Raw genomic sequence first — 26,260 nt, forward strand, 5'->3', positions numbered from 1 at the left:
GTGGGGGGGGGGGTTGTTTACCCGAGTCTCTTCAACGCATTATTCGTTTTATGAGGAAGTGCTGCGTTTGCGAGTTGTAATGTAACCACACAGTGTCACTGTGCTATCAAACAAGGAAGTACAGTAACACCAGTCACCTGAACACAAAGCAACCAACATCATGTGATTCAGAAGGGAAAGGGCTGGCGGACATGAGTTCTCTCTTTTAATTGTTCCTTCAGCAAAGCTAGGCATTAATAACACAATGTTCTGTAAATGGAGTTGGAGTTTGAGCTTTTCATTCATTTTTTTACTAACAGGCTTATGTCGCTGTCAGTACAAACCTACATGGGAATCAATTGATTCAAGACCTATACCCGAATGGTTTGATCAAGCCAAGTTCGGCATATTTATACATTGGGGTGTATTTTCCGTCCCCAGTTATGGCAGCGAATGGTTCTGGTAAGTAGTTGTTGGTATTTTTAAATCACCACCCGGTTTATCAACATGGTTACTCGTTACTTAAGCAGGGCGCCCAACCAGCCCTTTTGCTGCACACGTCAGTGTTCCGAGTACTTATGACAATCACAATGATAAGTATTCATAATCTGGATTCATAAAACAAAATTGTTTTTTTTTCTTCTCTAACACTTCGCAGGTGGTATTGGCAAGGTCGGAAAATCCCATCGTATGTGAACTTCATGGAGAAAAACTACCCCCCTGGATTTCAGTATCAAGACTTTGCACCACAATTTACTGCTGAATTCTTTGATGCTAAACAGTGGACAGACATCTTTGCATCATCAGGAGCAAAATATATTGTGCTCACAACTAAACATCACGAAGGTTGGTATGACCGTACAATTGGGTCTAATGTAAGTTGACAGCTTACTGTACGAATAAACCTTTTGTCCAGCAGATGGTGCTGTAGTTCTAAGTCGTTGAGTCATAATTTCTTCGAAGTTAAAACTCAAGCCAGTGGTTTTTTTCGTGCTCCACTAAGCAGACGTTGAACCCTTTTATGGATTTGCATTTTTGTTTTAAATCATTAATGGAATGTGCTGTAATGGTTCTAACCAATATATTTAAAGATATTTCTAAAATTATATTTATATTGCTATTTATAAAATGCATACAAGTCCCTCACAAAATATACAGACTCTCTTGTTTATCAGTTCACATGACAAAACATGGTGCTACATATCTTACTAAACTTGCTCTATTTTAGTGTATATATTTATATTCCAAAGAGCTCTATTTCGCACCTACTGCGAGTTCTTTTAATGTTTCTTTTTATTTATACTGTAAAGCACTTTGAGTTGCATGTATGTATGAATGGTGCTATACAAATAAAGATTATTATTATTATATATAGTGTATATATCTATACGGTATAAACAGTGCAGTTGAAAAACCTAAGAGTGACAGTTTTTGTTTTTTGCCTGTGTACTCTAACACACTGTAGAAAATCGCATTCACTGGCCCATCTGCCTGAGGTTAAAATATGATAAAAAATTTGAACCTGAATGTCATCTGAAATTTGAGCATATTTACAACTTTACAATCATATAGGGCTCAGTAGCAATAGTAGTCATACAGTAAGTAGGACAGTGTTAAAAAAATGACATAAAATGAAGTATAATGTATGTGTAATTTCCTAGGTTACACCTTGTGGGGTTCAAAGTATTCATGGAACTGGAATGCTGTGGACGTGGGGCCGAAGCGTGACCTGGTTGCTGAGATCGCCAGTGATTTACGAAGTCGCAGCAGTCTGCGTCTGGGACTCTACCACTCTCTGTTTGAGTGGTTCCACCCTCTCTTCAATGGTGATGCTGCAAATAATTTTACCACTACTGTCTTCCCACAAGAGAAGTCCCTGCCAGAGCTGTATGAGATTGTGAACACATATAAGCCAGAGCTGCTGTGGTCTGATGGTGACGGAGATGCACCAGATAAGTACTGGAACAGTACAGGCTTCCTAGCATGGCTTTATAACGAGAGGTGAAGAATTATTATTATTTTTAACCAATCACACTACTTTGTATTAGAATCAAAGGGTATAATTTTCTTTGTGTATTTTATTGGTGGGCTGCATCAGTATTAACAATTCCCTATAATAATTTGTATCTGTGTATTCACAGTCCTGTACGTGACACCATTGTGACCAATGATCGTTGGGGACAGGGTACTATTTGTAATCATGGAGGTTACTATACCTGCACTGACCGCTATAACCCAGGACACCTGCTGAAGCACAAGTGGGAGAATTGCATGACCATTGACCAGAAGTCATGGGGTTACCGAAGAGATGCTCAACTGAGCGACTACCTCACTATTGAGGACCTGGTAAAGGTGAGTGCAAAGAGGATTGCTACTTTAAATGTAATCTTTGGTATTTCTTCTATCAGAATTACAACAGCATCTCTCATTTAAACACTTAAATACTGATGTCATTCTACATTGTATTTTATATACAGTATTCTATATTTTATTCTTTTACACACAAGAGTTCAAAATAATTGAAACATGCATTAAATCAAGGGTAATCAAAATGCATTAGACATAGACAGTAATAAAAAGTTATAGTTCACAGTAATACCTGTCAAAAAATAATTAAAGACAAAAACCTGTGTGCTTGCTTTTTAAGACTCTTGTGGAGACTGTGTCATGTGGAGGGAATTTGTTGATGAATGTGGGTCCAACACATGACGGCCGCATTCTTCCCATATTTGAGGAAAGACTGAGGCAGATGGGCCAGTGGTTGAATGTTAATGGAGAAGGCATCTACAATACTAGTGCTTGGAAAGCTCAGAACGACAGTGTTACACCAGGGGTTTGGTGAGTTCCTTAATCACGGCAGAACAATAGTGAGGAGATCAGGACTGATCCCATGTTTTGGAATTTGATGATGATAATGACAGTAGAAACCTTTTGTCGTTGTCCTATTACTGAGAAGAAAACCCTTACAAGTCATCATTGAAATATACAGGCATAAAAGTAGGCCATTTGTAGCCCCTTTACTATATCTCATTAAAACAGTAGTGTCTCAAGCAGTAGGGTTTGTTTCTGTCCTGGAGATCAGTGATGTTTTGTTTTTTCATCCAAATAGGTACACATGGAGACCAAGGGAGAAAGCGATTTATGCAGTGTTCCTTTCATGGCCAAATAATGGAAAAGTTTTTCTGAGTGAACCTGTTGTATCAGAAGCCACACAGGTAACACAGGCATTCCTTAATGTACTGTTTCATTCACTGCATTGTAGTACTGTCTCTTTGATTTAGATTTTGTGATCATCCAATCCAGGTAGTGCTCTTGGGTAATAAGGCACTGAAGTGGGACCCAGTGAAGCCATCCGGTCTGCAGGTCTACCTGCCCGCTCTCCCTCCCGATCAGATGCCATGCTCTTGGGCCTGGACTCTACGCCTCACTGGTGCATCTTAGCTGGAACGTCCATTGTCTATAACAATAAGACCCTAAGGGATACACATCAGGGATTTTACATTTTTTAACTTTATTGTGTTTAATTATCTGTGTGTTTAAAAATTCCATTTTTTCCTAAATATATAGTCTGCACTATATACAAATGCTATGATGGGTCAATATAATATATTATTATATATATATAATATGTGTGTGTGTGTGTGTGTGTACACTGTACATCCAAAGTTTTTTTTAGGGATCTTTTGGGGATTTGCCTCTTATGTTTTTTATTCCTAATTACATGTTCAGTGGTGTGACACTGAATTTTATAACATGAAATACTGAAGGAATTTGATTCTTTGAGTAAGATATTAATTACAGGACACTCCTGGAAAAGAGGTTTTTAATCTCAATGAGTTTTTTTTCCTGGTTAAATAAAGGTAAAATAAAAAAAAAATTATAATCGCATCTTTGATTTGATATAAGAAATGAATTAAATGAATGTACATGGGTTGTAATTTTTAAAGAATGTTAACTGCCTATACACGTGTGTTGCATAAAAAAAAATATCTTCAGCACTCAGACAACTGCTACCTTGAAAACACTGATGTGACGATGGGTGCGGCGTGAAGGACGAGACACAGAATCCCTCTATAGCAGCAAACGTCACTTTTAATTTTAACAAAGATTGCGCAATAGCGCACGGAGAACAATACACAGACACAGCAACGTGTAGACTTTAGACAACGACGAGCTCAGGACACTGCGCGAGCGCACATTAAATAGACAAACCACATTAGCCCCACGTGATTACGAGACGATTCACAGGTGAGACACATTATTCACACGACATAGCCATCACCACAGAGTACCACTGACGCAGACAAGGCACGTGGACTACGAATACACACGCCCAAAAGGGAGGGGCCGGGGTCCTCAACGTAGACTGGCCATATTATTTGCCTTACCCAGGGCTAGATTCCCTAATGCAGACCAAATTGCATCAAGCTTTTACATTTATTATGAGGCTTTACTGGTGTAATTGGTACCAGGATTTATAAGAAAACTGTAAATACACCTACACTTGAAAAACAGCCTAAGGCTAAGGAACCAGATGATAGAAGATTATGGCTCTCCATCCTGTAGCAATTTGCAGAGTTGATTAATTCAGGTACTTGGAGAAAGAAGTAATTTGGCTGGATTCCAAATGGCATTGTAGTGTTACAGTCAGATGATAGAGAGAATGGAGTGGTGTTAGATGGTGTAAAGATTTAATCACATACTTATTGTTTATTGTTTATTTATATTAAAACACAAAAACAAACAAACAAGAAAACACTCGCACTCCACCAAGACGGTCCACTACCAGAGGCCTAGGAGAGCATGAGGGTCTTTGCTGTTCCAAGAACTGCACCTTTCTGGATGGAGATCTTGGATGTTGTTCCTGGGATCTGCTGGAGCCACGTTTAGGAGTCACAACCCCAGGAGCCTCTGTTGCCTTCACCTTCCACATCTTTTCTGGCTCTTCTCTCAGCCCCTTAGTATTTCTCAAGCTTTTTGTGTTCCTTGTTCCTGATGTTGCTATCACTTGGAATTGCTCCATATATCAAGATGGTCATTTTCTGCTATTCATACCTCACAACTATGGTTGGATACCCGTTGCCACTTTATTAGTTTTGTCAGAGAGAGAACAGACCCATCAAAGCAAGAGACTGAACAGTAGAGGATATGGGAGAAGGAGACATCACATAACAACAATGCTCAGTGGCATGATTATGAGCAAATGCACAATTTATTACCTTAAAAAACCTTAGAATATTCATGCATTTCCATAATTTTCTGGAGGAAACCATTCATACTGCAAATGTGCTTAAGTCTAAGTAGTTGTGAGTAAGGGACAGAGTTTTTGCAAGCCTTTGGAAAGTGAAGAATTATATTGCAAATAGGAAAGAGAGGTCATAGGTTTATAATAGATGGTGGTACTTAAACAGAAATTTGCAAACTTCAGTGAAACATCCAAAAAGGTTATCCTCATGCCACGATGCACTCCATTCCATGTACAGCACACAAGAGGAGTTAGCGTGGGTATTAAAGTAGGGCCAGCTTGTGCTAACCTCTTTGTTGGATTCAATGAAAAACTTTTTTGAGCAACACACTGGATGTGTGCATCAATGACACCAAGATACATTGATGATATTTTTTGTATTGCCACATGCACATTAGAATAGCTCCAACTGTTCATTCAGAATCAGAGGTCTTAATAGTCTATTTTTGTCAGTTAACAAAATGCAAACTGAATGAAGAGAAATCTAAAACAAATATGTGGTGTGGCCACTACTGCCTTAAAAACAGCATAATTTTTTTTAGGTCCACTTGCACAAAGTCAGAGATTATGGAGGTGATCATTTTCATTTGTAGGTTGCAAAACATTCACACTGCAACAAAAACAGCTGGGTAGGAGGCTTAAAACTGGGAGAAGAACAGCCAAGCTCTGCAACGAAGGTGAGGTTGTGGAAGTCTCATGTCATAGGTCATCTACCATGTCAAGTCTGAACACATCAATAAGGTAGTAATACTGCATCAGTAATGTACAGGCAAAGATTTCAAAGCAGTCTGGGGTCTCCAGATGTGCTCTACAAGCTCTTTAGAAGAAGCACAAAGAACCAGACAATGCTGGGGACATAGTTGCTGTAGTCAACCAAGAAACTTGAAAGGTTTGACATGATGACATACACATGATGCACATTCTTACATCCCCTTGAAATCAGAAGATGTCCAGTTCTGAAGTGACAGAAGCCAGTGAGACAAAGGTACCTTCTACTGTTCGCAGACGTCTGGTCATAAGTAGTGTTCTTGGAGTAGTGGCCAAAAAGCCATACCTTTGATGTGTAAATGAGGCCAAGTGTCTCTATGCACACAGACAAAAAAATGAAACTAGTGTGCAGACAAAATGCAACAGATGCACTGGAGTCAGTCACAATGTGAAATATTTAATTGTTACAGAAGGCAGTTTATTTGCCAAAGGGCTGGAGAACGGTACAATAACGAGTGTCCGCAGGAAACGCTGAAGCGCGGTGGAGGTTCATTGAAAGTTTTGGGCTGTATATGTCAGCAAATGGAGTTCATTTGGTCATGATTAATGGTGTCCTCAATGTTGAGAAATACAGACAGACTCTTATCCATCATGCAGTACCATCACCAAAGCACCCAGTTGGCTCCAAACTGATTCTGTAGCAGGAGAACTATCCCAAACATAAAAAGTCTATCTGGGATTGCATGAAGAAGGATCTGAGCACGCCTACATCTACATCTGTGGTTAGTTCTAGAACAGCGTCCCTGTCAAGTTCCTTAAACTCTGTGCAAGTTTACCTATAAGAATTGATACTATTTTAAAGAAAAAGGGAGGTCATGCAAAATATTGATTTGATTTGGATTTCTTTTGTTCAGTCACTTTGCATTTTGTTAATTGACAAAATAAAAATAAGACTTCTATTTTTAAAAAAACGTATGTATATATTATGTGTATATGCATGTTTTATGTATTTTTGGTTGAATGCTACTCTTCTTCCATCCAGAACAATTACACAAAAGCATATTAAAACATAATTGAACATGGGTGTATGGGAGTTTAAAATCCCTGCTGTAGTCCACTTAATATTTGGGAATCCGAGAGCGTCACATGGCACTTTGAGACACGCGCACTTACTTCCCTCCCCCTAGAAACACCCTATCCGAAAAAATCAGGGCAGCCATGCCAAGAATAGCACTGCACTGTTTATGCAGATCACAGGGTCCCTTCAGCTTACACTGGGGCTAAAGTGTTTGAATGAACAATGGTGTGTAGCCCGTACGTACATTATATTTTGAGCCCTGTGCCATAGGCAGATGTGCATCTGTATGATACCCCGTTTGCCCATTCTCTCTCAGCTTATCTCTTGTGCTCATTGATCTGGCGTATGAACACTTTGTGTATGAGCGCAGAAAAAACCTTTGCAGATTGACTTCTTATCTTGCATGACACAAAATATGATGGAGAGGGGGTCAGCAAGAGGTTTGTGCAGAGTTTGATTATTAGTATTAACAGAATGTCTGTCCACCTTGACAAAGCAGAAACGGAAAGGTATGCTGATGTGTTTTTTTGAAGTGTCCTCCATTTCCTGAATGTGTTGGAAAACGTTATTTAGCCCTTCCATTTTGAAATTAACTACAATAAATGCAGATTTCTTTAAACTCTTGGGCTGTACATATTCAAGGTGTCCTTATGAAAAACAATTGTCCATCAGGGATTGTTCTCAAACTGATAACCTGATGGCACCTCATCATGGCACACTCGTGTAATAAATGATCATCTGTGCCTTTTAGGCCCTGGTCTACCAGCTTTGGGTTGACTGTCTGCAAACACAGACCTATGACTGCTGACTAAATCATGGCTGTATTCTTCTTTTTGACTGTCATAATCACATTGCTGAAAATGCAGACAATGGACATGTTCTACATGTTCTGTCTGCCTCTACAGAAAGGTTGCAATGCTCATCTTTGAATCTATAAAAACGTATAAAAGGCAAGACTGAATATTACAGAGCAACCATAGTCAGAAAAACATCTCAGCTCTGTGTGTAGTGATTTCACCAGATGCATCCAGCTGGAATACTCTAATGTCCTTGTTTTCTCATAGCTCTATTCATCTTTTCTTATAGCCATATTCATCTTTTCTCAAAGCTGTATTCATCTTTCATCTCATGGTCTCCCTGGCCTTCCCTCCCTTCCTATGTGATGGGACCGTTCAGCTCCGGAGCAATGCTATTTCTGTCCTTGTATATTCTTCACTGGCTGCTGCCAGCCGGCATAGCGTTGTCACGGTGATAGGCATCTCCACCAGCCTCTCTCAGCCAATCAACAGACCAGGTGTTTATGCCAAGACACACGATCATTTTCCATTTCCTTCCCACTCCTCTAGTATGAGACCTAAGGATTAGTTGCAGAGTCTAGTGAGGAGCACACAGTGATAAAGCTGGACCCTTGGCACAGGCACTCTGAGGATGGGAAATGCTGTGTTTGGCCTTGGCAGAGGGAACTAAACTGCACGGATCAGTCAAGGTGAGAAGGACCATGAGCAGGAATTTTAGTCATGGGTGGTTAAGAGGAGGTTTATCAATTAAGATGTTTTATATTCATACTGTGTAAACAACTACCCTAATTTAGACACATTAGGAGGAACTGGCCGGTTTGGGGTTGATTTTATTTTGTGTGTGGCACCTGTTAGGCCACGTGTTTCGCACAATGTTTCGCATGACCAAACGTATGTCGGAAGATGCCTTTACATCCTGAAGAGGCCTTTACTACATTTTTGTTTCCTTATCAAATACAAAAATGTAGTCAGGTATGAAGATGCTATGTGGGGTCTTTTAATAATGTCCTGTAAGATGAATGTCTACTGCATTGTTTGAGTATAGTCTAGACACAACAAATTTATTTGATGCTATGTTTCATGACAGGTTAGCAGTACACCTGCAGTTAGCCCAATCCACGTTTTGGTTTCACTGTAGTTTGCCTTGCAAGACTCACCGATTTAGAACTCTAGTTCAATGGTTGGAGATTGTGTGTTGCCATGGTGATGACTTAACTATGGTTCCAGATGTAGTCCAGTACCTGAAGGCATGTTCTTTTTCCTTTTCTTGACCTTTTCATGCTGTGAAGCACCTAGTCTACACCATTGACACACGTCCTACATACATACATTGACCAGAAATTTAGGAGTGTGTCATACAAAATAGAAATAGAAATCATTCATCGTACCACTGGCAGATGAAGCAGGCTTGAGTGTGCCTTATTCAGGAGTTTAGTGCCATGGTTTGATCTGTGAATGCCTGCTAGATGAAACAAAAGCATATGAAATACAGCAGAAATAGATATTTTGTTGCCATGGGAACATTCCTCATTTCTTCACACAACACGGTGAATGACATTAACAGTATTATAAGGAGATTAGGGAGGCTAACTGAAGAGAGTATTTAGGTGCAATCATCTAATATTTCTTAATGTTATATAGTCATTAAATTCTATAGTAACAATTATGGTTGATGCCTATATATAATCCATAGTTCATAGGTTTTATCACAAAGAAATATGATTGACAAACATTGAGGGAAATACAAAATTGTAGTGAAGTGTACAAAGTTTTCAAGGAAACGGGACATTTTGGACAGAGGACCTTCATCAGCTGTGCGTGCAAAGCACTTCTGAATTCAGCTGATTAAGGACCTGAATTAGTACTTATTCAGAAGCACTATGCTTGCACAGCTGATAAAGGACTTCTATCCAAAATATCCTATTTCTCTGGAAACTTTTTGTACTTCACTACAGTTTGAATATTTCTACATCTCGTACTACAATATACTGCAGTGATTCAATTGGCTTACCTGGTATGCAGGTATTTATGGATATTTGTGTGTCGGCAGTGTGTGAGATGAGAGCGTGCATGGAATAATCTTTATTATCCATCAAAAGCTGATGTTGTAGCAAATGTTTGAAAAAGAGCGATTGAGAAGTGCGAGTCGTAGCGAGGGCTAGTAGCCTCCGGTTTGGCACGCCAATAGTACAATCCCAGAGTGCCTCCCAGATGAGTTCAACAATGTGCAGCATGGATGGCGGGATTATAAGTGGTGCAAACAAACACCCTTTGTCTCCTTTGGGTGTCGATGAGGGTATGCACCTGAAACGTGGGACCTCCCTCAAGGTCCAAGAGCAGAGGGAGATCCCTAATGAGGTGCCTCATTAATGCTCGTCCTACCTGTACAGGTTTGAGTGGCGATGTGTGGAAGGCCAACGATGCATGGCTGTGTCTTGGCAAGCAGATCCTGTAGGTGACCTCATTAATGCGCTCCATGATGGTGTATGGACCTGCGTACTTACTTGGCTGTCCTTTGTAGCTATCCACACTCTTTGACCTATCTCATAGTATGGGGTCTCACATCACTGCCAGTTTTTCCCTTAAATGCAGAGATGACAGCTCTCAATCTGTGATGCTTCTATGCCCAGACTCCCTCACTTCACCATCGCTCCATCACATCATACCCATCGCTCCACAACTGGTTGGTCCAACATTGAGGGGGGTGACAGAGGTTTGTTTCCAAGGGTATCGCGGAACCAGAAAACCCAGAACACACTCAAATGGCGTTAGCCCTGTAACTGCATGACATAATGGGTTTTGTGCATACTCTGCCCAGGACAAGTAGGTGTCCAGGTGCTCCTGGAACTTGCTTAATTCTTGTATTTCTCACTCTGCTTGTCTGTTAGCTTGCGGTGGTAAGATAAGGCTCACAATGACATTGAGGTTACTAAGCAGCTCACACTGTTGCAGTACTGGTACACTGCACCTTCACAGAGCCTTCCTTAAGTTTCCCAAAGGACTTTTCAGCCTCCATAGTCCACCTCAGGTATTTAGCATGTCCACGAAGCAAGTCTAAAAGGCTTAGCAAGGGTGCAAAAGGACCGGCTGAACCAACGATAGAAGTTTGCACACCCCAGGAACTGCTGGAGCTCACAGCGTGTCTGGGGTCACAGCAATCTGGTCATTGCCTCAACCTTGCCTAGCTGCATGCACACAGGGCTTCTTTATGTTCTTCTCAAGCTTACAATATAACTGATGTTACAAGACAGTGATGCTAAAGTCATGCACATGTTGGTCCAGGGAAGGGAAGAAGATCAGAAAGTAATTTACATAAGCAACAATGAATCTACCCAGGAATTCCCTTAGGATGTCAATAATGAACACCTGAAACACCAAAGGAGCAGCCGCCAACCTGTATGGCAGAACCAGGTACTCATAATGGCCTGTGCATGAGTTTGCTGAAATATCCAGCCCTCCAGATCTGCTGGTACCAGGGGCAGTGGGTAAAGGTACACTTCCAAGAGGGAATCGAGTCCTCTGTAATCTAATCACAACCTCAGCCCTCCATCAGTTTTCTTCATGATGAAGAAGAGTGATGTGGGTGAGGAGGACAGGCAGATATAGTCCTGGGCTAAGGCCTCCTTAATATACTGCTCCATTACCTGCTCCTCCAGCTGCGATAGGGGATAGACCCTACGATTAGCCGGCACGGTTCCCTCCTTGAGCCTTATGGCGCAGTCCCTGTCTCTGTGGGGTGGCAGCTGTGCGGCCTTCACAGGGCTAAAGACTTCTGCTAGGTCCATGAAGGGTTCCAACATGGGAATGGTCTTGTGTGCCTCTGGACACGGCCACTCTTATGTAATGCATAATAACACAGGAGGGTGCCCACTCCCTAACAGTGTTAATGCTCCAGTTAATGATGGGTTGTGAGCCTTAAACCACGGGAGTCCTAATGTGATAGGTTGAGAGGGGGAACCAAAAATAAAAGGAAATAAACTGTGCGTGACTGCAGAACTCTAAGTTAATTCTAGGGATGGTCGGGGAAAATGAGTCCTGAGCTCACAGAACTGCCATCCATGAGTTCTTCTCGGACAGCCTCGGACAGCATTGAACTGGTAGACATCAGGGGAGACAGGTGTTGGTTGGCATGTCTCTTCTCCTTCTCCTGGAAATGATGGCCAAATACACCACCTCCTTGAGATCGTGCCTACAGGATAGCCCTTTTAGGATAGCCAGCGAATTGCCTTTTAGGACAGCCAGCGAATTGCCATTTAGACCAGTGATGAAAACCTCCACCACAGCTGGCTCATTCCAACAAGTCCTGGGTGCCAGTATCCAGACCTCAATGGCGAATTCTGCTGCTGGTCTTGCTCCCTGCTGGAGCCATAAGAGAGCCTGTCCGCACACCCTCCCCCTGCAAGTGCAAGGGTGGTTCAAGACAGTCTTGCACGAACTTTGCATAGTTAGCCAGCAGTGGGGAAGCTCCAGACAGATGCGAGATGATGAAAGCCGTTTTAGCCAGTCAGGTGCGACAGGAAGCCCAAGCATAGTTTGCACTGAACATCCTCACACACCTGTGGGTACCATCAGGGTTACCATCATTGGGTTACTGTCAGGTTTCGCCTGCTTTGGTTCTCCTCCCATGTAGACAGCCAGTACGCAGCATGCTGGGCTTGCCAATTTTGTTTCACTGCTGGTTCAGCTGTGCCATGCTCTGAACCAACAACAAGCCCCCTTGGGCTGCACATTCTGTGAAAGCGGCACTGTGGGCTCGTGAGATGAGGGTCACATAGAGGGTCACATAGAATAATCTTTATTATCCATGACAAAGGTGTACACTAATACAAACAGAAAATCAAAAGAGGGATAGGGAAGTGCTAGTTGTAGTGAGGGCTAGTAGCCTCCGGTTTGGCTCGGCAATAGTACAATCCCAGAGTCCCTCCCAGCTTGGCTCAACAATGTGCAGCGTGGATGGCAGGTACAAACTAGAGACACACAGGTGCAAACAATAAACTAATACACTGGTGATTGAGAGATGGGCAGTGTCTGTGTGACCTTGGATTAGGAGGGCCCCCTAGTGGTTGGGAACGGCACACTATTACAATGTGTGTGTGTGTGTGTGTGTGTGTGTGTGTGTGTGTGTGTGTGTGTGTGTGTGTGTGTGTGTGTGTGTGTGTATACACACACTAGATATAATATAATTCAACAGATAGCACTTCTGTTGAAAATTACTAAAATTAAATTTAATATGTTCATCTCATTAAACTATTAAACTAGAGGGGTAGGGTAATGAACAGAACAGATAGACTGACTATATATTATTATATATATTATAATCAGTCTATCTGTTCTGTTCTGTTCATTACCCCTCTAATGTGATGAGATAAACATATTCATATTTTAAGTCTTCCGGTTGTTAGTTAGGACATAGGCCTTTAATTCCAAATTATGCAGCAACTATATCTATCTGTAATTGCAGTAATAGTACTTTAAATTCTATAAACTGTTTTAAACTGTACGATTAATAATAGCATATGTACAAAAAATATTTCCCCTATTAATACCATCGTTTAACAAATCGTTTCACGTCCTGCTCTAGTGAGGACATTCCATTCAGTATGTTTGAGAGAGAGAGAGAGAGAGAGAGAGAGAGGGAGGTAGAGAAACCATATAGAGAGACAGTGAGAGAGAGAGAGAGAGAGAGAGAGAGAGAGAGAGAGAGAGAGAGAGACAGACAGACAGACAGAGATACACACACAAACAGAGTGAGGGAGAGAGGGAAAAAGACAGAAACGGTGTGGTATCAAATCACATGTAAATGGTCAGCAGCACTGGGGTGTGCCTGACATAGTGGAAAAGCCGAGAGGCAGGGCAGCAGGACAGACTCAATGGGACAGACCATCATATTTATAGAGAGAAACGAGAGCCTTGACCTTCACTGCTCATTACAGGGCAATCCCTTCTCATACTGAGCACTGTTGAACCAGGCACCACACTGCTGCCTCAGATCTGCTTGGTTTCACATTTTGATTTTTTAACTCTCAGTTCATGCTTGTTTAGCATGATATGTGGTTTTCAGTAAAAAAAAAAAAAAAAATTTTAATAACATTTTTAAGAACCTCCTAACTGAGGGAGTTGTCAAAACCATCAATAGACTGAAAATAAACATGACAAAATCTCTCATTATGGTAAAATTTTATGGGTTCATGTTATGTTATGTTATGTTAAGGTTTGATGTGATGTAATGATGAAAATAGAAAATTATGAAAATAAGGATACTAAGGTATCTAATGTTAACAGACTAGCATACAACAGCATTTTCCTCAAATGATATCCTAATCCATCCTACCCATAGCAGTAGACAGTTGTTGAAACTTAAGATGGCGGTCACTGCAGGTCAAATATTTTTAAACATGTAAACTGTATTGTGTTAAATACAAATCTGGATGCAGGGTGCAATTTATAATGATGATCAGATTCAATTATTATATGGACCAGATTAAACATACTTTAAATGTAATAATGACTGTACAAATTCAACAACAACAAAACAAGCAAGCCAAACAAAACAAAACAAAAACATGCAAACACAAAATGGATGTCTATGTTGTAAGTGGACATTTTCGTTTACAATGCAAGGTAAATTGTGATTATTTAGCCAGTGCTACAAGGTTTTTAGTCCTGTCCTCATGTGGGGATAGCTATCCCAAATTTTCATAATAAAGTCTTTCTCCTATTTTTTTCTTGGCCCACCAAATCATTGTTGTAAATCATTGTTTTATTTTTTTAAATTAAGATTCAATATATGCAGCATTACATTAAGGAAATTCTTAGCTACAAAGGGTGCTTTTGGTGAGTAATGTGTATGCACTGCTTTTGAGTACTTCAGAAGGGCCTTCAGTGTTGGCTGTTGCATAACCCTTCACAGGGCCCCTTTGCTATTTTTGTTCCTGGATACACGTCTCAGTGAGGTATTTTCTGTGGTGACTCGCTTACATCAGTAGGTCTTATAGTGTACTCGCAATAAGAAAGAAGTGGATCACTGATGGGACTTATATTTGGCTCATTTGGTTTTATCTATGCTGTTCTTCAGGGTGAGATACTGGAATATGTCAGACAGGAATTATGAAGGAAGCTGGATCTGACTGGACATACTGTACAGAACCATATTTGAACACCAGGTTTGTAGATTAATGGCAAATCGATGTGTTTGATGTGTTAGCTGTGGTCGCTGGAGGCTTACTCGCCGGCTCGCGCCTGTCCTTCATCGCTGTGCTCGTGTTCTTCGTGTAATTAATGGCTCGTCGCGCGGTCCTTTCGCGAGCGAGATGCCCCTGTGGTTTCAGCTGCAGGACTGCTCTGTTTTACGAGGTGTCAGGATTCGGCTGTTGTGGCCACTGATACGGCGGGGGGCTGATACATGACGTAATGACATTCCCATGAGTCGGGAATATTTCCCCGTGACGTGCATGTTGTTTCACTCTCAGAGTTGTAGCTGCTACCGTTCATGCAGATGTGGGGGGGACGGCGATCAATCGATAAACAAACACAGCTGGTCAAACTTTTTACGTGTCCCCAGTCATTTAACTCGACGTTCATATGTTGACAAAAAAACAAGGCTATATACGCTTAACTGGGATGGTTCCTTTATGTAGTCCGAGGGTCTGTTTTTAGAAGATCTTTTCAGCCTCTGTGTGACTCAGCCATGCTCGTGGTTCCTGAGAGGACGCTGATCCACTTCTCTTTTACCGTCTCCTCCGCTCATTTCATTTGTCCACTCACTCATTCATTCTATTTTGCAGAGGGAAACCCAGGAATGAGGTCACAGTGACCTTGAGAGGGGTGCACTCTGAACACTGACTCCTGTCACCTCCAGCTACCGCTCCTCATAAATCATGCCACCTCAGTTTCGGCTGATTAATTTTCACTGGATACTTGAAAGCTGCACTTTTGTCTGTTGAACCAACACAGTGAGAATGTAAAGTTGACTGAAGCATGTGCTTGTCATTTGGTTTCTGATATTATGGCAAGCAGTCTTTGGATGTCCTAATTAATATGAGCACAGAGGTCTGCACCAGATAGTCTTATATAACCTCATTAAAGTCACATTGTGATATGTGAGAAGACTGTGTGTGCACATGAACTGCTGTCTTGATGGATTAAGTGTGGTAGCTGCAATGTGAAAACATTTAAAGAAATATTTTGTATATTGCACAAATTATACATTTACTACACTTTTGGGGATGCTTTGTTCACTGCTTAGCTACTTAACTGAACTGCATATCTAAATGATCCTGCTCTTATTCAAAGAAGTCAACTTGTCAACTATATTTGCACATTACCACACAGTATGTAGGACATTAAAGTAACCGTGCTTCGTTACTCTAACTAGCTTTACTTAACAACTGCATCCAAAATTTTAAGCCTTGGTTTCCAGTCAGTTTTAATTAATGCATTTCTATTGTGTCTATTTTACTCTCTAAGTAAGTTCTTCTCCTGTAAACTTAAAGCAGACAGAGCAAAGTGCTAACAACACCAAGGTCATGTGTTCAAGACCCAGGGGGGACACATACTAGCTCCCTGATAAATATGTACATGTGTAAGCTAGTCTGGACAAAAACATCTGCCAGATACTGTAGATATAAGTCAACATGCAGGTTGTCAGTCAGTAAATTCTACTGGTATATGACATAGAATATAGATTGCAAAGAGGTTGCTATTCTGTCTTTAAATAGCATTCAGTGAACTTGTATAGTGTTGTATAGTGAACTTGTGGTTATTTAACTGTGGTTAACCACCTCAGTGTAAATCCTACTATCTTAGGAAAGTAGTCCACACATCGGAAGTTATGCTTCAAAGATACTGGAATAACATCAGCCATGTTTCTTTCTGAAACAGACTTACACAAACAGATCACAGACAAAACAGACACCTACACACTGTGGAACATAACAATTATGAGACAGAATGTCCCAAGGCAAAGTGACGTCTGTTTGCTTTGGCTTTTTTTAAATGGCATTTAAAATGGTTACGGGCAATTAGACCAGTACATAGTACATAGACCTGTACAATGTACATAGTACATTACAATGTGAGGGTGTACTGATTATTTGTATAGATTTCTCATGTTTGCATTTGAAAAATTTACTTGTATTTGTACAATTGTAGAAGTTCCATTACTGAGAAATTCTTGGCTTTGCAGTTCACAACATACTTGTGCAAGAGAAAAATGGTCCCTGCAGATGACCCACAGCAACACACTGTTATGGCCACGGTGAGTCTTTAGTTCTAATTGCATGATATAAGCTGACCTTTGGTGCACAGGAACATATTGTAAATGTGGTTTTTAAAATAGTTGAAAAAACAATCTGACATTTATCAATTATTTTGTTTGTGCGAGTGTGTGTGTGTAAAAATATCTTTTTACATGATTTATATTTTCAGATAACTCGGAACTGTTACTCAAGTCTATGTGCACATTGCACTGAAGACATTTTCTGAACCCTTTTTGGGAAAAATGCATACATGAACATGTTTAAAAGAAAATCGCCCATTTTCTGAGACATACACAGTCTGAAACTTCTATCCAACAGACATTCAGATATTAATGGAACTTAACGATATATATAAATATAATAAATAAACTGGTGAAACCACAGTAAATAGGACATTTTATTCTATCAGACCTGGTGTTTTCATGACAAAATAATGTAGCAAAAATGTAGCAAACATAATTGATGATAGAAAAATAATTTGGCATGATGGAAAAAACTGATCAGTCTGTTGGAGTAGAACAAGGAAGCAGTTTGAAAAAAGACATACGCAAAGATTCTAAAATGACTCAAAGTGGCCATATTTCTGTCAAAGAGGACTGCATAAGACTCGAAGAGAAAGCCCAGAAGGGGGATGTGAGGTCATGTCACAGTATGGAGATCAAGACAGAGGAGTCAGGGGCTAGCTCCCCCTTACAATCCAGTGACCACTATCCAATCCAGACATGGACAAAGACAACCAGTTTCCCAACCCCTGGCAAACGATGTTTCCGATCAGGGGATGACATGCTGTCAGAGGGTCTACACAAAAAAGAACAGAAACCAAAGAAAGCAGGAAAGTATGTTTGCCATTACTGTGGGAGAGCGTGTGCTAAACCCAGCGTACTGAAGAAGCATATACGCTCTCACACTGGTGAACGGCCTTATCCATGTGCGCCTTGTGGTTTCTCCTTTAAAACTAAAAGCAATTTGTACAAACACAGAAAGTCTCACACACATGCTGTCAAAGCAGGGCTGGCTCTGTTTTCAGAACAAGACAGCAAGAATATTGGTATAGATGAGGAACTTGCAGGCGGAGATGGGGAGATGCAGTCTGATGCTGATCAGAGTACAGACACAGATGAAGAGCTCGTCGAAGAAGACTTGCCCTTGGACAGAGGCGGTTCAATCCATATAAAAGACAGAGAGGACACAGTACAGGAAGAATGCAGTAAACTCACACAGAAGGAGTCTGCAAGGACATACAACCCATCCTCCGCAAAACAGGAGCCTGTGTCATCATCAGGAAAAGTGTCTTTATGGCAATTCAGAGAACTGACAGCACCTGCAATTGTCACTCAGGTGGACCAAGAAGTTGAGTCTTCCACCGTTAAGCAACGACTTGCGCTTAGGCTCTCAGAGAAAAGGAGTCAAGATTCAGACCAGTCTCTCTCCCTTCCCAGCTCCTACAGCAAAGGCAGCACGGACTCGGGCTACTTTTCGCGTTCTGAAAGTGCAGAACAGCAATTCAGTCAACCAAGTGCAAGTGCCAAGTCATACCAAGAAATCATGTTTGGGAAGTGTTACAGGCCAAGCTCAAAACCAAGACAATCAATAACTGTACAAACCTGCATGACAGACATAAATGAGACTACGTCAAGCTTGAAGATTAAACTCTCGAAGGACATGGTACCTAGGGAAGCATCCTATTTGCACAGCCGTAAAAAAGACCTGGTCAGATCAATCAAAATTGAATCAGAATCTTTTCATGAAGAAGACTTTCAGGAGATCCCTGAGATATTTCAGAGCAGTGCTGAACATTTGGGAACTCTGTCTGAAAGTGGATTGCTTTTACGGAGCAACTCTCTTCCCACTCCATCTGATTCCAGCTTGAGTACTCCACAAGGGCTAAGAAGCAGTAATTCTTTTGATGAGAGGATGACAGGTGATGAAGTATCCTATCGTGGCTCAGTGAGCATGAGAAAGCTTATGAGACAGACTGCTTTTGAGCACTCTGCTCACGAAGCACACACAGATTCAGATCATCACACTTCTTTGGTTTGTGGCCTGAAATCAGAGCACAAGGTTCACGGTGCAGATGAGTCTAAAGTTGGAATAGAAAATTATCCAGAATTTGAGTCATGCCTCATGTTTCAAAGCCACATGATGGAAAATGCCACGAGGAAACGCAGGAAAGGCAAGAACACAACGGAAGAAGACGATTTTCCGACCCAAAATAAGACTTTAGGCCTGTTTGAACTCTCAGGGGACTTTGATACAAAGTACGATGTTCAGGAGTCTACATATAGTGACACAGAGAGGAGAGCTGGCAGCAATGTGATCTCCGTAATTCAGCACACAAACTCTTTAAGCAAGTTAAACTCTACAGAGAAATCTACTGATTTGGAGACACATCTGTTTGATAAAAGTACAATTTACCAGTTATCAGAAAAGGAACAGAATAAAGAAAGACACAAAACAGACCTCTTTTTTAACTCTGGAAAAACAGAGAGGCAATTGGGTGTCGGTACTATGCTATACCAGAGGACATACTTAACTAAACAGCTGGCATCTCAGACTGGTATACAAGTTCCAGAGATTAGAGTTACCGAGGAGCCAGACAAGCCAGAAAAGGGCCAAGATGTTCATGTTAAACCAAAGGAAAAACATGGTGAGGAATTTCAGTGGCCTCAGAGGAGTGAAACCTTGTCAAAATTCCCAGTGGAAAAGTTACCTCCAAAAAAGAAACGTTTGCGATTAGCTGATATAGAATGTTCCTCTGGTGAATCCAGCTTTGAATCTGCTTGTACGAGTCTCTCCAGGAGTCCAAGTCAAGACAGCAACTTATCTCACAGCTCAAGTTTCTCTCAATCGCTCGACAGAGAAGAGAATATTAATGTTGCATCCCCAGCTAAACTGGATGAGTTTAGTAAGCCTTTGGAGTTCCTGTCTGTGCCAGGAGATTCACTAACTCATCACAGAGAGATGAGGCGCTCTGCGTCAGAACAGGCTCCTTGCAACATGCCCATGGAGTTACAAGAATTTAGAAGCAAGTCCTTTGACTATGGCAATCTTTCTTCCCCATCTAGTACTATGCAAGGTGATATCTGTGTGAGTGCACGGGGATTAAAGGAGCGGAGAAGAGGCTACCTGGTTAGACAGGCATCTCTGAGTGCTGATACAGAGATTTTAACCCATGACAAATCTTTTGATTTTAATGTTACTCGAGGGAGCTCACATCGAGCTGAAATTAACAGGAGAGTATCTTCACCAGACAAACAGCCTTTGTGGGAAGGGTGCTCTACTGGCATTGAAAAAATGAGGTATTCTTTGATTCATGGAATTGTCTGTCCACAGCAGATAATTTCAAAAGATTTTTCATGGAAACCAGAACTCCCATGTCATAAACAGCCTCTGCATCCCCAGACCTTGCAGTCACATGACTTTCATGGCATAAAGCAAAAAATAAAGAAAGAATCTGAAGATTCAGATTTAACTGAGTGTCCTAGAATTGCTATGACAGATCAACCAAAGGATCATCCAGGGAGTGTTAACAATGTTCTATCAACAATAGCAGTTCTTTCACAAGCTCAGCCTGCTTTAGCCAGTCGGAGCTTCTGTGGTTTGCTGGTTCCTGTCAGAATTCAGATGCAAGTTCCATGTTATGGAAAAATCACATACACAAGTATATCTCATATTTTGGATTCTCAGAATGTCACACATTTTGGAAGTAATAATGTCATTTCTCAGGGTCAACTTGTAAGTGTCCCAGTACAGCATAGTGAAGGTTATGATCTATCTCAAATGCCAGGACACTCCCCCCCACTCCTGGACAATCCTCAGTTATCACCTGCAAAGCTTAAAACAGGCATACCCCTGTCCTTGACCTCCAGAACCATATCAACCACAGAAGCTCCTAGTGGTGGAGCTAACAAACGCATGCTTTCCCCTGCCAGCAGCGTTGAGCTATTTATTGAAGCAACACAGCAAAAACGTGCCAAAGATGAGAAGATGTATGGCCAGATTGTGGAAGAACTTAGTGCTGTAGAATTAGGACATCCTCGTGGTGGAAAAGAGAGATTCAAGAAAGAGAATAGGACAACAAGTCTCCAAGAGGAGATAGATATTGATGACCCCGATATGGATCTATACCATAAAGAGAAATTCAAGAAAGAGAGCAGGACTAGAAGTGTACAAGAGGAGATAGATATTGATGACCCCGATATGGATCTATACCATAAAGCAGGGATACCACTGTCTAGCAGTGTGCCTCAAGAAGCAGTTATGGTGAAACCTTTGCCAACGCCAGTACACATTTCCACCAGTCAAAGTTATCCTGTTGCTACTAGAGACGCCGCTAGTGCTTGGATGTTGTCGCAGTTTCCAAGTCTTCACACTACAACATGTGTGAGCTGGTGTTATCTCAACTCTGCCAAGCCAAACTGTACCCAAACGGCTCCTAATGTCTCTGTCTATGCTTCTTGGTTGGTGAGCTGCCATAATCCAAATCCATCCAATCTCAGCACTGGAATGGTTCTTGCTCTTCTCCGGTCCAAACAGAAGCCACAGAACACCACATACACACTTGCAGACATGTATGAGCCTGGAAAACTTGTTACATCAACCTGGTGGAGTCAGAAGCAGGAGCAGGTTAGCATATTTTTTTTTCTATTATTGATTAGTGTTTCCTTATTTAGTCACTGGGTACAGTGCATACAGCATCAGTTTGCTTATAGATTCATTAATTTTACAGGTGTCTGTGGAGACTAGCATGGACCACATACAGTATGGCACTCGAGTAAAAGATATTAAACAAAAAAGTAAATCTATGCATGAGGATAGCAAAGATACAGAGGTCTCCTTGAGGCAAGCAGAGCCTGTTCGAGTAAAAATCTTTGAAGGAGGGTAGGTAACATCTTTCCTTACAATTACAAATGTTTTCTGGTGAAAATGTTTTCTAATGAAGGAGTGGTTCATGAAAAACCTTTCTCACTCAGGTACAAATCAAATGAGGACTACGTGTATGTCAGGGGCCGTGGCCGAGGGAAATACATATGTGAAGAGTGTGGAATTCGCTGCAAGAAACCTAGCATGCTCAAGAAGCACATACGTACCCACACAGATGTGAGGCCATATGTGTGCAAGTGCTGCAACTTTGCCTTTAAAACGAAAGGTTGGTTCTACAATATTTTAACATGAGATGGTAATTTTGGCTATAGTTAGAGCTCATGAAGTTAAAAAATGCCTTTTCTTTTAAAGGTAATCTCACCAAGCATATGAAGTCAAAAGCTCACACTAAAAAATGTCTTGAGCTTGGGGTTTCACCCATGGCCATGGACAATACAGATGTTGCTGGTAAATCCATTTCCTGTTTATTTAGAGGTAGTCTTCTTTTAGCAATAACTGAATCAGTTTACTGTTCAAAGTGGGACAAATGTAAATAGTTTAACCTTACAGTTAAAATGAGGTCAGTTTACAAGGTTCTTTGTTGGCTTTCAGATCATGAAGACGATGTACAGAAATCAGACATCAAACTGGGAGCAGATGCATCTATTAAACATCAGTTCTCAGATGCAGATGACTCAGAAGGTGGTGAAGAAGATGGAGATGAACCAGATGATGAAGAGGATGATGAATACGATGGCGACTCCACACCACGTACACTCTCCAGGAGCACTAGCCCTCAGCCATTTACAATAAACAAGCCATTTCCGTCTAGCTCTTTCACCAGGAGCTTGGACACAGGCAGCAATCCCAAGGAAAAGCTTGAGGCTGCCACTCTATGTAATGAAGATGACCTGACTCTAGAGCAAGCAGGCACCTCGTTTGATCCCTGCCCTCCTCTTTTGCTTTCACCTTGTTGGGAATCCCCTCATCAGCGGTACATATGTCCAAGGGGGGATCATTCACCACAAGGTCATCTGTCTCCAGGAAGGGATACGTCCCCCTTGAGGGCTATATCACCAAGGAGCGATCTGAGCATCAGAGGAGATCTCTCACCAATTCGCCAGCTCTCACCCGTTAGACCCGTGTCACCAGGGACAGATTTGTCCAGGAATCGAGCACCCTCTCCCCATGGCCGACACAGGTGTGGGCCCAGGGCTGCATCCCCACGCCAAGGCTCTTACCAGCACAGAGCCTATCTGGATCATAGCAGGGGCCTGAGATTTGAAGTCTTTCCCCTAAGACAAACTATTGGAATTCAACAAGAAGTGGTATGAAACTTCATCATCTTCATTTAAAAGTTCTGATACATGATGTAGCAGATATACTTAGTATAAATGTCTAGCTGATTCATTATTATAGGTGTTAATCAGTAAATCCAGCTTTATGAAGTAAGTGCTGAACTGTAAAAAGATGAAATCTGTTTCAGAGAATGGTTGTAATGGTTAGGGAATATAGCTGTGATGCATGAATTTCAGGCATTGTTTTTTCTCTGAGAATTGTATAGCAACATTCAGTCACTCACAATATCATGTACGGATAATCGTCTTTTGATTTTTTCTGCAGGATCAGCGGGAGGGCGTTCCTCAGAACCTTTACATCAGTGACTGCCATCGCAGCGGTAATGACGCGTCCACTCGACCCCAGCAAGACGTGTTCAGCCACTTGCCTTTGCACTCTCAGCGGCAGGTGCCCACTCCCATCCCAATGGTTCCTATTGGTGGGCTGAGAATGCCCTCTGTATCACCTTCCGGTGCTGTTGTGGACAGGCACTCTCAGTCTCTGCCACGGGGAGATGTATCAGAGAGGGCTCATTTCAGCCAGTCGCCATTTCCTGTTCCTGTTCCTGGTCGTGGAGTGAGCAATCCATCGTCCCAGAGGAAAGACAAGCCAGCCTCTTGCATCAGTCTTGTCAGCAAGGACAAGAAGCAGGAGGAGAGTGTTCACATCTGTGCACAGGCTATTGCCTCCCTCAGGATCACTTCAGAAGATATCACTTACAATCCTCCAGGAAGCTGATCCTAACTGCTCTGTGCATAACGTTAAATCTAACATAACACGTCAAGCTAAAATAAAGCTCAGCGGATACTGAGAAGCTGTTGCTAAGGTGCAATATGTGGCAAAAATGAATGATGAGTATATGCACATGATTTTGCAAACAGATGCACAACAAACATTTTAGTCAGACTGCCATATCGGTCTCACATTTCCATAAACTTCATTTTGTTTGTCTCAGTGTGTAAGCTCATGCAAAACATTCATATGCAGTACATTAAAACAATTCATAAGTCTAGTATTTTATTTGAACTGCAAAACCTTTTTTGTAAACTATTTCTATTTTTTCAGCAACTGAAATGACCTTTTCTTTCCAGATCTAGTGCATTAAACTGTATTGGTCATGATTATCGTATATCATCCCCATCTGATCAGCTTGTGCCTTTTAGAATTGTTTGCCTATGCCTCAGTGAGACCGAATTGTTGGATGTATTGTTAATGCAGTGATGATAGTGTTGAATCAGACTGATCTGAGGTACTGTTGATGCTTTTGAAATTGCACTTAATCTTACAGTTTGAATAGTGAGTTCAGCAGTGCTATTATATTGCTTGGTATATAGTTGTCGTTTGCTAGTACAACATTAAACTGTAATTACATTCTGTGAATTTTGAATGTGAATAACAAATATTTCTTTTTATTTAAACCTTTAGCTTTTCTGAAGGTTGTGCACCTTTTCCCTTTGTTTAATCTTTATACTTTCAGCACTTATGCAATGTGACATCTCTAGATGTTGTTAATGTAGTTTATCTTATGACAACATGCTATTGCTATGATAACCTAAAATAATTAGCAAATGTTATGTATTTACCTGATTATGTAAAGCACTTTGTACTGAACTAATTGACTGACGCTGTGCAGATAATTGGGCTATTTGGATTTGATGTATGATTGATTTTATCAAATGGCACAACATTCCACCCACTGTTAAGTCAATTATATACACATAAAGGTGCACATGGTGTTGGGTAGTAATGGATTACATATAAATTAGATTATGTATTCAGGTTATTGAAATGTTTAATTACCTATGAACTACATTATATATTCCAGTTATGAAAAAGACATTCTTGCAATGAGCCCAAAATCCATTTTTTTAAATTTGTTATTTGATTATAGACCTTTCTAAGAATAACATGGTTACACTTTGACTCCTGACAGCTTATACTGAAATAACCATCAGCCATTAATTCATATTAATGCTATGTTTACATTTTTTTCATATATTCACTCATTAAGGTCATGTGTACCAATAATGTAGCTAACTAAAACATACATACAACATGTGTGTGCATTACCAACTGATTTAAGCACATGTGTTTTGGTTAAATATTTTCAAAAACATATCCCAATACAAAAAAAAACATTAAACCTGCATAGCTAAATTGAGAATAATTCAGAAAGGAGCAATCTGAGCAATCTAAACATTTTTGGTAATATATTGTAATTAGTGCCTGATTACATTTCTAAGTAATCTTCCCAATACTACTCTACACTACACTACAAACACAACCACACCGACACACACGTGCGCGCACACGCACACACACACACACACACACACACACACACACACACACACAAAGAAACAATCATGTACTGTAATTATTTCTTTTCAAGTGTGTCCTGTGTGACAACAGAATAACCAGATGTCTTGACAGGTTTCTCTTGCCATCTGATGAGTTGAACCGTGTGTTTGTTGGATTATGTTTAACTGTAAACAGTTTTAAGGTGAAGTTGTTATTAAGTGTTTCAAAGGGGAGTATTATCAGTATCTTGCATTAGGTATACAGAGGAAATATAAAGTAGCATGATAAAGTATTTTGGGACAAGATCAAAGTAAAGTTCCATATCAGTGTTCACTTAAAATAGAGTATAGGTGGATTTTATATTCACTGTTTGAGTGTTATATGAAGGGTGTTTCATGTCATGTTTACATTATAATTGATAGAGTATTTAATTTCATTTGGTTTAAATGTATTTATTACATTTGATATATCACAAAAATCAGATATATCATACATGATCATCATTCACAAATACTCAGAAATATTTATTTATTGCCCATAAAGGCAGCTGATTTCTCTGTGATACAAATTTTTGGTTCTTTTTTGATTACAAGATGTCCTTTAGGAATTGAAGAGGTATATTTAAGCTCAAATGATAAGCATTTGTCAGCAAGGTTCTTACCTCAAATTACTTACTAATAAAGTTTAATAAATA

At 40.7% G+C, this 26,260-nt stretch overlaps 2 protein-coding genes across 4 annotated transcripts; both read left to right on the top strand.

Annotated features, from left to right (window-relative positions):
• Nucleotides 1-99: 99 nt before the first annotated feature.
• On the top strand, nucleotides 100-3,856 carry fuca2 (alpha-L-fucosidase 2). Its single transcript, XM_076978267.1, has 7 exons — nucleotides 100-441; nucleotides 638-825; nucleotides 1,641-1,980; nucleotides 2,121-2,331; nucleotides 2,627-2,817; nucleotides 3,089-3,194; nucleotides 3,283-3,856. Exons 1-7 carry the CDS (start codon nucleotides 245-247, stop codon nucleotides 3,418-3,420), a joined length of 1,371 nt encoding a protein of 456 aa, XP_076834382.1. The 5' UTR covers nucleotides 100-244; the 3' UTR covers nucleotides 3,421-3,856.
• Nucleotides 3,857-8,351: 4,495 nt separating this feature from the next.
• Nucleotides 8,352-26,246, top strand: hivep2b (HIVEP zinc finger 2b). 3 transcript variants are annotated; one of them, XM_076977757.1, is made up of 9 exons: nucleotides 14,735-14,789; nucleotides 14,883-14,970; nucleotides 16,992-17,063; nucleotides 17,234-21,690; nucleotides 21,794-21,945; nucleotides 22,038-22,213; nucleotides 22,300-22,395; nucleotides 22,540-23,255; nucleotides 23,551-26,246. In XM_076977757.1, the coding sequence occupies exons 4-9, from the start codon at nucleotides 17,548-17,550 to the stop codon at nucleotides 24,001-24,003; spliced, it is 5,736 nt and encodes a 1,911-aa protein (XP_076833872.1). In that variant the 5' UTR covers nucleotides 14,735-14,789; nucleotides 14,883-14,970; nucleotides 16,992-17,063; nucleotides 17,234-17,547; the 3' UTR covers nucleotides 24,004-26,246. The 3 variants fall into 3 exon arrangements, with proteins under 3 accessions (XP_076833873.1, XP_076833872.1, XP_076833871.1); XM_076977758.1 differs by lacking the exons at nucleotides 14,735-14,789; nucleotides 14,883-14,970 and adding an exon at nucleotides 8,352-8,496; XM_076977756.1 differs by having other exon boundaries at nucleotides 14,767-14,970.
• Nucleotides 26,247-26,260: the final 14 nt, after the last annotated feature.

Source organism: Brachyhypopomus gauderio, chromosome 17 (assembly GCF_052324685.1).
Source record: "Brachyhypopomus gauderio isolate BG-103 chromosome 17, BGAUD_0.2, whole genome shotgun sequence".
NCBI lineage: Eukaryota > Metazoa > Chordata > Actinopteri > Gymnotiformes > Hypopomidae > Brachyhypopomus > Brachyhypopomus gauderio.